Below are 14436 nucleotides of genomic sequence, written 5' to 3' on the forward strand. Positions count from 1 at the left end.
AAGAAATTTTTATTGTTGGTCTGTTTTTTGCAATATGCTCCTCATAGTCCCTTTTTGCCTGCCTGATCACAGTCTTGCATTTGATTTGCCACTGCCTGTGATCCCTTTTATTAATCTCACTTGAACTAGCTTTCCACCACTTAAAGGAGTCCTTCTTACCTTTTACCTTGGGGAGGGGACGGTGGCTCAGTGGTAGAGCATCTGCTTGGGAAGCAGAAGGTCCCAGGTTCAATCCCTGGCATCTCCAAAAAAGGGTCCAGGCAAATAGGTGTGAAAAACTTCAGCTTGAGACCCTGGAGAGCCGCTGCCAGTCTGAGAAGACAATACTGACTTTGATGGACCAAGGGTCTGATTCAGTATAAGGCAGCTTCATATGTTCATATGTACAGCTTCCATTACTTTGTTTGTTAACCATGCAGGCCTTCTCTTATACCTGTTTGTACCTTTCCTAACTTGTGGTATATATTTTATCTGAGCTTCCAGGATTGTAGTTTTAAATAGCCTCCAAGCTTCCCCAAGGGTTTTGACTGTATTTACCTTTCCTTTCTGTTTCCTCTTCACATGCCTCCTCATCTCAGAGAATTTACCACTCCACTTACAGCTGCTGGAAAGGCTTTGGGTTAGCCATAGCTATCGTAGGAGTTGTCCTTGAAAGGGCAGCTGCTGTTAGAGCCCTCTCAGTCCCACTCACCTCACAGGGTGTCTGTTGTGGGGGGAGAAGATATAGGAGATTGTAAACCGCTCTGAGTCTCTGATTCAGAGAGAAGGGCAGGGTATAAATCTGCAGTCTTCTTCTTATACTCTTGTTTTGCCCCTGTAAACAGTCTGAATTGAGCAATGCTTATAAACCTACAGATTGTTAAAAACAGGTTCCCTCTGAACCTCAAATAAAAAAATCCCAAGCCAGTCAGGTAAATCCATTTTAAAAGTTTTTACTGATCAGCAAGGAGCAGTTCAAAAAGACAAGCTCAATGTAATGAATACAGTCCCCCAGATAGGACTAAGAGCCAGTTTGCTGTATTAGTTAACAGCGTGGATTCTAATCTGCGAGAACTGGGTTTGATTCCCCATTCCTCCACATGCAGCAGCTGGAGTGACCTTGGGTCAGTCACGGCTCTCTCAGAGCCTTTCTCTCAAGAGCTCTCTCAGCCCCACCTACCTCACAGGGTATCTGTTGTGAGGAGAAGCGAAAAGTGATTGCAAGCTGCTCTGAGACTCCAAGTGAAGGGCGGGGTATAAATCCAATCCAATCGTCTTCTTCTCCAGCCACCATAACATGGTGCCCCTTAGTTCCAGAGGCAGCTCAGTATGCTGCTATGGCTGATAGTATCAAAGGGTGCTGAGAGATCCAGCAGAAGTAAAGGGTCACATTCCTCCTTTCTAGTCCCCGTCATCGACCAAGGTGATCAGAGCAGTCTCTGTTCAAAATCCAGACCTTAAGCCACACTGAAATGGGTCCAGATAATCAGTCTCTTCCAAGAACCCATGGAGCCGAGGGGCAACCACCCACATGAGTACCTTGCCCAAGAATGGAAGACTGGAAACTGGCTGAAAATGTTCCAACATAATAGAGCTCAGGGATGGCTAAACAGGTCTAATCGTGCACAACTTCCACTCTCAAGGAACCATTTATCATTCCCTTTACTCCCATGGCGCAGAGTGTGAAAGCTGCAGTACTGCAATCCTAGGCTCTGCTCATGACCTGAGTTTGATCACCAGCGGAAGCTGGGTTTTCAGGTAGCCGGTTTGAGGTTGACTCATCTTTCCATCCTTCCAAGGTCAGTAAAACAAGTACCCAGCTTGCTGGGGGGAAAGTGAAAATGACTGGGGAAGGCAATGGCAAACCACCCCATAAAAAGTCTGCTGTGAAAACCTAGTGAAAGCAACGTCACCCCAGAGTCGGAAACGACTGGTGCTTGCACAGGGGACCTTTCCTTTTTCCTTTCCTTACCCACTCAGCCAATTTCCCTTTGGCAGCTTTTATTGGCCAGGAAGGGAAAGAGTCGAAGACAGGATCTGTCCATCTGTCCAAGGATCCTGTCCACATCCTCAGGATCCTCAGGCTGAAAAGCAACCATATAAATTGGACAAGCAGGTGCCAAAGGTACACCATCTGGACATGCATCCATGCCAGTATCTAATGCAATGCAAACCTGAATGATTTTGCCTGCAAAGTAAGTGGCCAATTGATTACCCGACAGTCTGCTGTGATCAGAGTCCAAATCCTTAAGGCAATGACGTAAAAGCCTTGAATCACATGAAACAGCTCATCTGGACAATTTCGTGCAGACGCAGTTGTGGCAGGGAAATAGCCTTTTCACCACTGCCACAAAACAGGCTCTAATATGGGCTCTACGCTGTGTCCGATCAGTCTTGCTCCAAATTTTCTGCCAGCGGCACTGTCGCCCCTCCCACTTCATTGTCAGCAGCTCCCTATCGAACCAGGGAGATCACCTGGCTCTGTCTGGGGGCAGAGAGCATTTCGGGGCGATTATGTCAACAGCCCACACTATCTCCCTATTCCAGAGAGTGGTCACAGCCTCCACGAAATCATCAGCAACCAAGGTGGGAAAATCCTAAGCGCTAACAATTGGGGCAAACAATCTCAATGGATCCAACACCCCTGCAGAAGGTTAAAGTGTTCCAAAGCATTCAATGGGTGACCTCAAGGTAGCTGTTTTACTGCAAAGGAACTTCAAGAACAGAATGGAGAGAGAAATTGCTGAATTACAAATTATTATGAAACTTGGAACAAACGCCTCCCCAGGACTGAACAGGGATATTGGTTTTTTATCTCATTACAGATGCTAAACCCACTCTCAGTGAGTATAGCTATACAGCCACAGTATTCCAATGTGTTTCTCTTTTAGAATTGTGTATCAGTATAATTATTTGTATTGTCATACTCAAAATAGGGATACTGGCTGTATATCTCATTACATATGCTTTATCCATTTTCACTATATTTTATTGCATTCCTTTTTCCTATGGCAAACTAGAATTATGTTTACATGTTAAAAAGTAAATTAGGTGGACAAGAACATCACTATCCAATGTATTTCTCTTTTAGCTGTGCTGACGCACTCAAACAGGGACTTTGGTTGCTTATCCCATTACATATATTGAACCCATCTCCCATTGCCATTGACAATCTCACATTTTGACATACTACTGTTTTGTTGCTTTCGCATGCTCATGCTACTCAGATCAAAGGTTTGCTCAATTTGTTAATTTTACTATTCTGTCATTGTACCATTTTTACATTCTAAACCACTGCCTAACAGATAATTTAACTTCACTGTCATTGGTTCTTAAATCTGTACCATGTTGCATTCTGGGCCACTGCCTACCAGCTATGTATGGCTCTGCTCAGCTATGTATGGCTTTGCTCACTGTGCTGGATTCCTCGTCTGATGAAGTGTGCTTAAGAGCACATGAAAGCTTACGTTCTAAATAAAAATTGGTTGGTCTTAAAGGTGCAACTTGACTAGTCTTTTGGAATTTTCTGAAAAACACAACATACCTGCCCAAAAATAATAATTCAAGCACCTCAAGGAGCTCTCAGCTAAAGTTTGACTTGAACAGAGCAGGTGGAATTCTAAGAAAGCGATACTTAAGCTCTGTTCATACCAGCTACCATTAGAAGCATTCAAAAACCATGTCCAGATCACAAGCAAGCAGAAACCTGATTTCATAGATATTCAGTAGCAGCAGGGAGAATATCTGCTTCTGCCGTTCAAAATGGGAATTTTATACCAGACAGAAGATTGCAAGCAAAAAAACAGTCACCCAACCCTTGCTTTTGCTCTCAATGCTTATGCCTGAAGGGCTCTAAGAATGTGCACCACATTTCAACAGCTGCCTATAGCCAGCACAGACTCAAAAACGGACAAGTTCCAAATTCCCTATAAACCATGTGCGAAGTGCAAACCTTTTTGGAAGTTGTGGAGAAGAGAAACTCTGCCTAAAAAGAACACAAAGATTCTTAACAAGGGCTATATGCCTCCCCAGGAATGATCTATATATCTTGGAAGGGCATAATGAACTCATGGGACAAATAGTGGACATTTGGGTTTTTTTTAAAAATAAAAAGGAATAAATCCAATACAAATGAAAAACTAAAATACAGGATATTGCAGAGCTATTATAAACATCAATTATACAAACTGAAACTTATCTTCTCATTCTAGACTTTAAAAATTCCATTTTCCGAATTTATCAGGCACTAGGCCATGTAATAAGCCTGGTTAGTTCACATAAGCAAATACACTCCACTAATTTTTCTAACGAATCCTTCATCTTACGATTTATATTCTTCAAATATTGAGCAAATGTTAACTTTGCAGATATTACAGTATGAACAAATTTATGAAATCCAGATGAAATCCACATAATTAAAAAAAACCCTCAGGGGAAAATGGTAACTCTCCTTCCTTATATCTTTTGAGATCACTGTAACAATCATGTTCCCAAACTCTACCACTCAACAAATAGCTATAAAATTAGCACTGGTAGCTCCACATACTCAACAATCCCCATTAGCACCTTGGTAAATTTTTGCCAATGTATAAAGCAACAGGTGCCACTGATGTAATGCTGTAACATCTTCCGAGATTTGATGAGATTAAGCCAGCCTGGGCTATCCAGGTCAAAAAAGTATGATATATGCTTACAAATTAAAATGTGCCTTTTCTGAAGTGCTGTTCTTAAACCCAGTTTTTTTTTTGTTTGTTATGAGCTTTTGGCCTCCACAGGTCCACTGAGGACTTCATCCAGGTTGAGCCTTCTCTCCAAGCAGTGCAGTTCCAATCCTTCCCTTTTTCCAATAAAAGCTCTATGGCTCAATATCTCGAGCAGAATAACAGTCTGAAATTTCATGTATAGACTCCATTTATTTCCCAAAAGAGTAAAGTAATTTTTTTTAAAGTTTCAACATAAAAGTGAGAGAGATATTTTGATCTTAGACTAGGAAGGGGGTCACCCTGCATGGATTAGAATTGTAGAAATTCACCAACCGTGGTAGAGTGAAACAACATTTGAAGTTAAAATATAGAGGACATTCCAAAAAAAATATGAGAGATTGTATTGATTTTACCTAGGAAGCAAGAGGAAATTCTGTCAGAGTTGGGAAGATGCAAAAAGCAGTCTCTTGTGACCTCTGTTGAATTCTAGCAAGAGTAAAAGCCCTAAAAAGATCAGGTGGGGTCATAGACAGTACAGTTGCATTCTTTTTTCAGTAACAGCTCCAGAAATAAGGAACATCATCCATAAAGAAGCATAACAAGCCTTTTGTAAGAAATGCAAGGCCATTATATTTAGGCATTTTTTAAAGTTAATTTCTTAAGGATATTATTTTGAAGGAAAGGTGTATAGCTGTGTTTTTTCTTACTATTTTTTTTACCTACACAGTCAGAGTTTTTTTTTGGGGGGGGGGGGGGCTGTAAGCCACTATGACTGGTGGGAAGAGCAGCATACAAAGATTTAAGTAAATAAACAAGAGGCATTTAATGACAAGGTTGCATACTAGGGGAGGGGTAGATCAAAGGTTACGGATTTCTGATCAAACATGTGAGGTGCACCTCTGGCACCTTGGGAGAGGTCAGCCTGCTATTATGTATGACCCCAGTGAAAGGGAATTTGCCACCAGGAACATTTTGTCACCTGAATACATCCAGCAGAAGGAAACAGGAAGCGGGTCTTGCTCTGGAGAACAAACAAACCGCTACCAGCACCATCATCAATAGTTAAACACGCAGATGTTACAAATTTCCTCAGTCTGGCAACTTCGCTGAAGTTACCCAATATGTCATAAGACCAAAGTTCAAGCCCTGCTTACAGAACTTCTCCCACAATTCTGAACTTTCCCATCCTCTAGGTCAGACTTAGTTTGCCACTTGCTCGGGTGAGTAACTTGGCAGAACCACCACTCAAGCTGCTTTATGACACAAGCACATGCCGGATTTAATATTACTCACATACTCTTCACACACCCATTTCCTTCCATTTTATTGCTACCACATTCAAATAGGTTCTCCATCCAGAATTACCTTCTACTCTTTTTTTTTTTTGCCTTTATCACTCTAAACTGAACTAAGAACCTGCCTTTAAAAAACCCCAAACCATTAATGTCACGAAGCATTGTTCTTATGCTGCTGTCTGTAGATCCGTGGTTTTAGGAACAAAGGATATTGGATTAACTGTCTTTTGAGAAAGATTGCTAAATGATACATACAAATGTTTACAAAGTAATTTAATTCCTGAACTGAAGAAGAGTTCTGGGGAAATTGAAAGCTCCTGCACCAGTAGGTGTCCTGTGGTCCTAATGAAAAGAATCACACAAATAGTGTTTGTCACTTTTTGGATTTTACAACACAGCAATAAACAACTTGTAAGAAACCTGAATTCGGCCAATAAAAGCAGATAAGTGACACTGAGAGGCAAATGGAATTAGGAAGACAGTGTGAATTTGAAAATGCAACACAAGATCATACCTACATCACAGGTGGCCAACGGTAGCTCTCCAGATGTTTTTTGCCTACAACTCCCGTCAGTCCCGGCCAGCATGGCCAATGGCTGGGGCTGATGGAAGTCGTAGGCAAAAAACATCTGGAGAGCTACCGTTGGCCATCCCTGACCTACATAATTTGGCTTCAACTGATTGTGTACACCTTGCAACACCATTCATCCATCTCCTGAATGCAATGATTTTCAAGGGATTTGTATTCTTCATTTCAAAAAGGATCTTGAGTCATACTGATAGAGCCAAGCGGGCAGCCGTGCTGGTCTGAAGCAGTAGAACAGAGTAAACTTTCGCATGAATGCATACTTCTTCAGATGAGGGGATGATGCACCCCAACCCCTCATCTGTAGAAGTATGCATGCATACAAAGCTTACATTCTGAATAAAACTTTGTTGGTCTTAAAGGCGCTACTTGACTCCTGCTCTGTTCTACTGAGTCATACTGGTTCATGGAAGACACTAGAGGTCTGCTGAATCCTTAAGAATCTACTCTATCAACTATAAAATAAAGTTTCAGAAGAAGAAGAAGATGATATTGGATTTATATCCCGCCCTCCACTCCGAAGAGTCTCAGAGCGGCTCACAATCTCCTCTACCCTCCTCCCCCACAACAGACACCCTGTGAGGTGGGAGGGGCTGGAGAGGGCTCTCACAGCAGCTGCCCTTTCAAGGACAACCTCTGCCAGAGCTATGGCTGACCCAAGGCCATGCTAGCAGGTGCAAGTGGAGGAGTGGGGAATCAAACCCGGTTCTCCCAGATAAGAGTCTGCACACTTAACCACTACACCAAACTGGCTCTCCAGCAGCTGCCACTACAGTTTTGGTTTCATACTGACTCTTCTTTCCCAGCTTATTTTTTTACATTTACTCCTATTGTCCCCTGCACTTGGGTTTCCGCTCTGTGTGTGGATGGCTCCGCCTCCCACAGTGGCCATTTTGTGATTGTTACCAGCACCCTGTTTCAAGATTCCACAGGCTCAAAAAGGTTGGGAAACCCCACCCCACTTACATCACCCTTTTTATTTAGTCATTCTGCATCAAGGCTGCAGGACCCCGGAGTGCCAAGTGATAAAGAGGCCACCTAATCCAGCCTTTAAAGCCAGGATGTCTATCCATGTGCCAGTACAACCCTACACACAGGACAACCGATGCAATCTGAACCAGACTGTGCCACAGAGTACGTATTCCGTAAGGAGTCTTACAGAGCAAGAAGCTCCAGATGATTCATACAAGCAAACTAAGCTCACATATTCCAAAGAAAGACAGGTTACTGGCATTGCCTTTCCCAATCTCTAATTTGGCAACCGGTCAGATGGCAAGCACAAACAACAAGTCTATCCTCTGAGCCATCAAAAGGGCATGCCAAATAGGAGGCCTACAAACTTGTGACCAACTAAGCCAAACAACTTATTAGCTATGCATGGAGGTCAGTCAGATGCTTGGCAATGGCCATTGTGCAGTTCTAGGCAAGAAACTGAAAAAGAACGCTCATGTCCCTAATGGGGTACTCATACAAATCCATGGAGGCCATGTCAAGTTGGTGGTTGAAGGCTTGGCATAAGGACTCAACAGCCCTAACTACAGGGCGGATATGCTGGCACCAAAGCCCTCACTCTTTAGCCAAGGGATCCTCTTTGGAAAAACTAGAGTGAGCTCTGAGTCTTTATAACACACAACTTTTCTATCGTGTAAAACTTTCAGATTCTCACTTTTTGAAAGTAATGCCTCAAAAGAACTTCATATTCATAAGCCCTGTGTTAAATTTTGCCCTGAGGGATGCAGCAGTGTACCTTCAAGCCGCCATGTCAAACAACCAGGAAATGCTTGCTGCACAATAAGTTTATTACTTAGTCAATACTGCATTCTACAGAACCTGCATTCAGATCTCCGCTTACCTTCATCTCCCCCCGGTGCATAGGAAGCCGTGATAATGTCGATGTCAGCGCAATTCATCACAATCTGATTGGTTGCCTGCCCCACCTGAAAGAGACACATTCCCCTTTATTATTTGTTCAGTAACACTTTTCATATCACCTTCAGTCCAAGATGCGGAGAAGGAACTAAATTTATCAGGTAATGTTATTGCAAAGAAACACACATACTCCAAAGACTGGTAGTTCTTACAAGACAGCCAGTTTGGGGTGGTGGTTAAGTGTGCGGACTCTTATCTGGGAGAACCAGGTTTGATTCCCCACTCCTCCACTTGCACCTGCTGGAATGGCCTTGGGTCAGCCACAGCTCTGGCAGAGGTTGTCCTTGAATGGGCAGCTGCTGTGAGAGCCCTTTCAGCCCCATCCACCTCACAGGGTGTCTGTTGTGGGGGGAGAAGATATAGAAGATTGTAAGCCGCTCTGAGTCTCTGATTCAGGGAAAAGGGTGGGGTATAAATCTGCAATTCTTCTTCTTCTTAAAAAATAGATCTAAACACCTGTCGTCATTGAGTTGATGTCAAGAAGCATTCAGAGGTGGTTTGCCATTGTCTGTCTCCACTACATGACCCTAGTATTACTGGGAGGTCTCCCATCCAAATAGTAGTCAGGACTGACCCTGCTTGGATTCTAAGATCTGACAAGCTCACACTAGCCTGGGCTATCCAGCTCAGGTCTAAACATTTAGAAGAAGAAGAGCATAGATTTATACCCCATCCTTCTCTCTGAATCAGAATCTAAGAGCGGCTTACAATCTCTTTCCCCCACAACAGACACCCTGTGAGGTAGGTGTGGCTGAGAGAGCTCTTATAGCAGGCCCTTTCAAGGACAACTCTTGCAAGAGCTATGGCTGACCTAAGGCCATTCCAGCAGCTGCAAGTAGAGGAGTGGGGAATCAAACCCAGTTCTCCCAGATAAGAGTCCACACACTTAACCACTACACCAAACCAGCTCTCATACCATACATTACCAGGGGTGTCAAACATGCGGTCTTTGGGCCTAATCAGTCCCCCAAAGGAGTCCAATCATGCCTGCCATCAAACGGCTCTTGTCTGCTTCCTTCTCCCTCTCCTGCTTCCTTTGGATGCAATTTTTGTGTTTCTCCCTGTGATGCAGCCAAGCCAAGCAGCCTCTTGTTCTTTCCCTCTTCCATTTTCCCCAAGGGAGGAAGATAGAGGTCAATGGACACGCTTGGCTCTGTAGCTCTGCGTTACAATTGATACAGCCTGGCTCTCTTAATCAAACACAGAGCTACAGAGCCAAGTCCTTCCATTGGCTGAGGCATCTCCTTGGCAGAGTAGAGTAGAGGCTGCTTTGCTCAGCTGCCTCAATCTCACTGGAGAAATGCAAAAAGCATTTTTAAGAACTTTAACACAGCTTTATTCTAGGTATGAGCTCTTTGCCTTGCTATTCTGTGTGTGTGTGTGTGCTGTTAAACTAGTTTTGTCAGGGCAACTGAGTTCCCTCCTGCTTTTTACTGTATTCGTGCCCTGATCCAGTCTCTCTCAAAAGGAAAGCAATGGGAACAGTTTAGATGAGGAATAACCACAATCCATAAAGAGATGGATTAGGCTGAGAGTGCATGTCCAGAGCATATCCTTTGTAGACTGCAGATTTCAAACCCAGGCTTCCCTGATAGTATGCTGATAGTGACCAGTATACTGGCTGTCTCTCTATTCTTGCACTGTCTCATAGAAGCTGCCATTATTTTTCTGGGGAAGATTATGGTTTTATAGATAAACACTCAGTCTATGGTGCTTTCTCAGGTTCTTGACTAGCACACAAAGCACTTATGTACAAAAGCTCACAATGTTTCCCCCCCGTGGTCCAAGGGTACAGAGCACTGACCATGAGATTTCTATTGTGAACATCAGTAAATCAAAAGTAGGCTTGCAATTTACAGATGCACAACTTAACAGCATAGTCAAGATTGCTACAGCACATACATTGTCTTCAGATTTTAATGCAACAATTCAGAGCAAGAAGTGTCAATTATCAGAGACTGTTAAACAAATATTGCAAGCATGGTGATGTTTTAAGTTTTAAAAAAATCTGTGTTTGTGTGTGCCCTATAAAGTTTATATCTCCGCTACCTGGAATTACATTTTATGACACACTTGGCCCGGCCCAGCAAGATCTCATTTATGTCACATTAGGCCCTCATAACAAATGAGTTTGACACTCCTGTTTTATACCAATAGATGACTCCACTGCACAGATTAAAAAAAGTCCACAAGGGGGCATTACTCCAGGCTGGGCTAGCAGTTTTGTCAAGCCCGGGGTAATCCACAGGTTTACAGAAAAAATTCAAAAAGGAGAGTTAAATCATTACCTCCCTGAATTCAAGCAAGTAGACAGAAACTGGGTAGATGAGATGGGGAAGAACCAGGTAACGAGCAGGACGGTGAAGGGACAAGGAAATGGACATCTGTATGAGTAGACGACGGAGGAAAACTAGAGACATGACAAGAGTAGACAAAAGCCAGGGCCACCAAGGAGGGGGATAGGACTTCTCCCCCATAATTTCTCATGGGTTCTGCTTGTAACAAGAACCAAAAAGGTCAGTGAGTAGAAGCACAATTTCTTCTGGATGAACAGCTTTGCCAAACCAAACAGATCAAACTACTTAGAGATATAGAGATACAACAAAGCAAGCAACATTCATTTGCTCAAACTCTACCACTCACTACCTCAGCATGGGTTAAATCAGGATGGCCAAACTATAGCTTGGGGGCCACATGTGGCTCTTTCACACATATTGTGTGGCTCCTGAAGCCCCCATCACCCCATAGGCCAATTCAGAGAAGGCATTTCTTTCTTTAAATCACTTCTTCAAGCCAAGCAAGCCGGTGGCTTGGAGAATGCATTTAAAGTTAAAATTGCTTTCTTTCCACCTCTCTCTCCTCCCTCTATTTGCCTTTGTTTCTTCCTTCCTTCCAGTCTTCTGGCTTTCAAACATCTGCTGTTTATGTCTTGTGGCTCTCAAACATCCAACATTTATTCTATGTGGCTCTTACATTACGCAAGTTTGGCCACCCCTGGTTTAAATCATGCAAACCAAACTCAAGAAGAACAATGATGGGCTCTACAAAACCTTAGCCATCACATCCTTAGACAAGTCACACACTCGGCCTAATCTGTCACACAGGGATGCTGTTAGGATATCAAGCGGGAGGGGAAATCACACACCATACTCTGAGCTCTTTGGAAGGGTAGGATCAATCAAAGGCTGAGTTTGGGTTGGGTCAGTGACAATCTATCATTTCCATCATCAGGAAATGCCAGATTTGCAGGGAAAACAGAAATCATAGTTTGGGTAGAGAAAACTGGGACACAAACCCTACATCTGAGTAATTTAACAATAAGGCCTGTACGTGCACAGACATTACACATACACACAAAACGCACCCTGGACTTCAGGTGGCATTTTAATCTTTTAACATCGTGTTTACAGACAGCTTCTAGCTTGAAGATAGCTTTAAAGGATCATTTAAGGTGGCTCAGTGCCTTATATTTTATAGAAGAAGAAAAGATTGGATTTATATCCCACTCTTCACTCAGGGTCTCCGAGTAGCTTACAATCTTCTTTCCCTTCCTCTCCCCACAAACAGACACTCTGTGAGGGAGGTGGGGCTCAAAGAGAAGCTCTTTCAAGAACCATAACTGATCCAAGGTCACTCAGCAGGTGCACATAGAGGAGTGGGGAATCAAACCCGAATCTTCTGTGCACTTAACCACTACACCAAACTGGCTCTCTTATGTTCTAGATGGAGTTTTTTATAGCTAGTACATTTTAATGATTTTATACTGTTTCATGGTTGTATCATTCCCCCTTTGTGAACCCACCATGAGCAGATTTCTCTGGAGAAATGGCATACACACTTTCTAAATAAATAAATATCAAGTGCTTCAACAAGTTTAGAGAACATTCTAGGTGCCAAAGTCAGCAGTCAACACATACCCTTTACATCGCTATTTTGTTCAACTCCTAACGTGAGAGATTTGTTAAGCAACTGTTCCAACATTCTTGGCTGACGCTGCATGAAAGTAGGGGGGAGAGGGGGGAGAGTTACTTGACAGCCCTGCCAGGCTTATTCAAGTGGGAAAAGGTTATTACTAACTGCAACTTCTCACATAAGCCACTTATTTAGAATGCAAGGTTCTGGAGCACCTTCAACAATTTCTGACACCTATATCATGGGGTGATCTGGACAGCCCAGGCTAGCTCAATCTCAGCAGACTTTGGAAGCTAACCAGGGTCAGCCCTGGCTAGTATTTGGATGGGAGACCACCAAGGTAGTCCAGGATTGTGATGCAGAGGTAGGCAATGGCAAGCCACCTTTGAACCTCTTTTGCTGTAAAAACCCTACAAGCAGGGGTGCCAAACATGCAGCCCATGGGCCAAACTGACCCACCTAGGACTTCTCCCCCCTCCCCCCTTCTGCCGTCACCCTGTGAAGCTCCTAGGTTGCCCAGCTCCTTCTGCCTTCTCTTTGCAGAGGCTAAAGCTGAAAGCAAAGCTGCAAAGAAAATGAGGAATGGATTTTCTTTCAGGCTTCTGGGCAGAGCAGACATGAACAGAAAATCCACTCCACATTTTCCTTGCAACTTTGTCTATTTGTTTCAATGGAGAGGAACTCTGCTTAACATCCCAGCGTTCCTATGGCCAGCTGTGTTGTGGCTAATCAAGCACTGATACTTTGAGCCAGCTTTGTCTCTTTTCAATTGAGTGAGAACTAATGCCTAGTCAGTACTCTAACTTGGGAACCCACAGCCAATGGAGAGCCATTGCTAATCTAAGTAGACCCAGGATGGGGGGAGAGAAGCTTGCAATGCCTTGCCATTTTATGTTTTCCCAGGCTGAGAGCATTTTATTTTTTAAGCTTCTGCTGTGATCCTTGTGCTTTTTCTTGATGTTTTATTTTTAAAATTGCATTACAAAATCCCACTACCCCCCCTTTCTGTTTTAAACAAAATACTGCAAGAGTTTTAAGCATGTTTGTATTTTAAGTTTAAGTTTAAAAATGATATATTTAATTTTGTTGGCCTGTGTCCTCTATAAAGTCTATATCTCAGCTGTCTGGCATTACATTTTAGGAGATGCATGGCTCAGCCCCACAAAGTCCCATTTATGTCAGATCCGACCCACCTAACAAATGAGTTTGATACCCCTGCCCTACAGAGTTGCCCTAAGTCAGCTGTGACATGGCAGAACTTTCTACCATCACCACATCATGTGGTTAGCTGCTGACAATGCATAAAATTACATGGGTGCCAACTGGGATCTACATAAATATTTGTAATAGCACCACAGATTGCTACAATAGGTGTGGAAGACTCCCATAAGTATGGTCATCTGGGTTCCTAGAAATCTAAAAATCCAAAATATTTTTCAGTTTGCTACAGGATTAGCACTTGTGCAAAAACATATGCCTCCCAGGAAATCTGAACTTCTCTCTCTACCTGGTCTATGTATGTTTGTACACCACTTGTCCAGGTCTGCCAAGAATTTCAGCATGGTTCCTAAAAATTCTGATTCAAGACTTTGCTAACCTCAACTGCGCCCAAAAGGAACGGTCCTGCACACACCTTTTAAGAGTAAGCCCTAAGAGAACTCCACTAAGCATTCTGTCAGGTACAAGTCCCTGACAAGGATTTGTTTCAGTCCTGTGGCTCAGTAGCAGCTTATTGATTTTCCTAACATTATGGTCATTGCTAATGGCTACTTGTCAAAAGCATACCCATACATCCACTACTATATTGTTCCCTGTATTCATATATGCATGATAAAATGAGTACCCAGCTTGCTGGGGGGAAACTGTAGATGACTGGGGAAGGCAATGGCAAACCACCCCATAAAAAGTCTGCCATGAAAATGTTGTGAAAGCAACATCACCCCAGAGTCGGAAATGACTGGTGCTTGCACTTGCACAGGGGACTACCTTTACCTTTATTCATGACTGCACTAACCCCTGTATTATGTCAATA

General features: G+C 43.1%; 1 protein-coding gene across 1 annotated transcript in view; it reads right to left on the reverse strand.

The window, feature by feature from the left end:
- NPEPPS (aminopeptidase puromycin sensitive) overlaps positions 1-14436 on the reverse strand; it is a 125780-nt gene that overhangs the window by 91614 nt on the left and 19730 nt on the right. Inside the window, exon 2 of the mRNA XM_060256178.1 lies at positions 8416-8500. Within this exon, the coding sequence (XP_060112161.1) occupies positions 8416-8500 (85 nt within the window). The remainder of the gene's footprint in view (positions 1-8415; positions 8501-14436) is intronic.

The sequence above is a fragment of the Heteronotia binoei genome, chromosome 15, assembly GCF_032191835.1.
Source record: "Heteronotia binoei isolate CCM8104 ecotype False Entrance Well chromosome 15, APGP_CSIRO_Hbin_v1, whole genome shotgun sequence".
Lineage (NCBI taxonomy): Eukaryota > Metazoa > Chordata > Lepidosauria > Squamata > Gekkonidae > Heteronotia > Heteronotia binoei.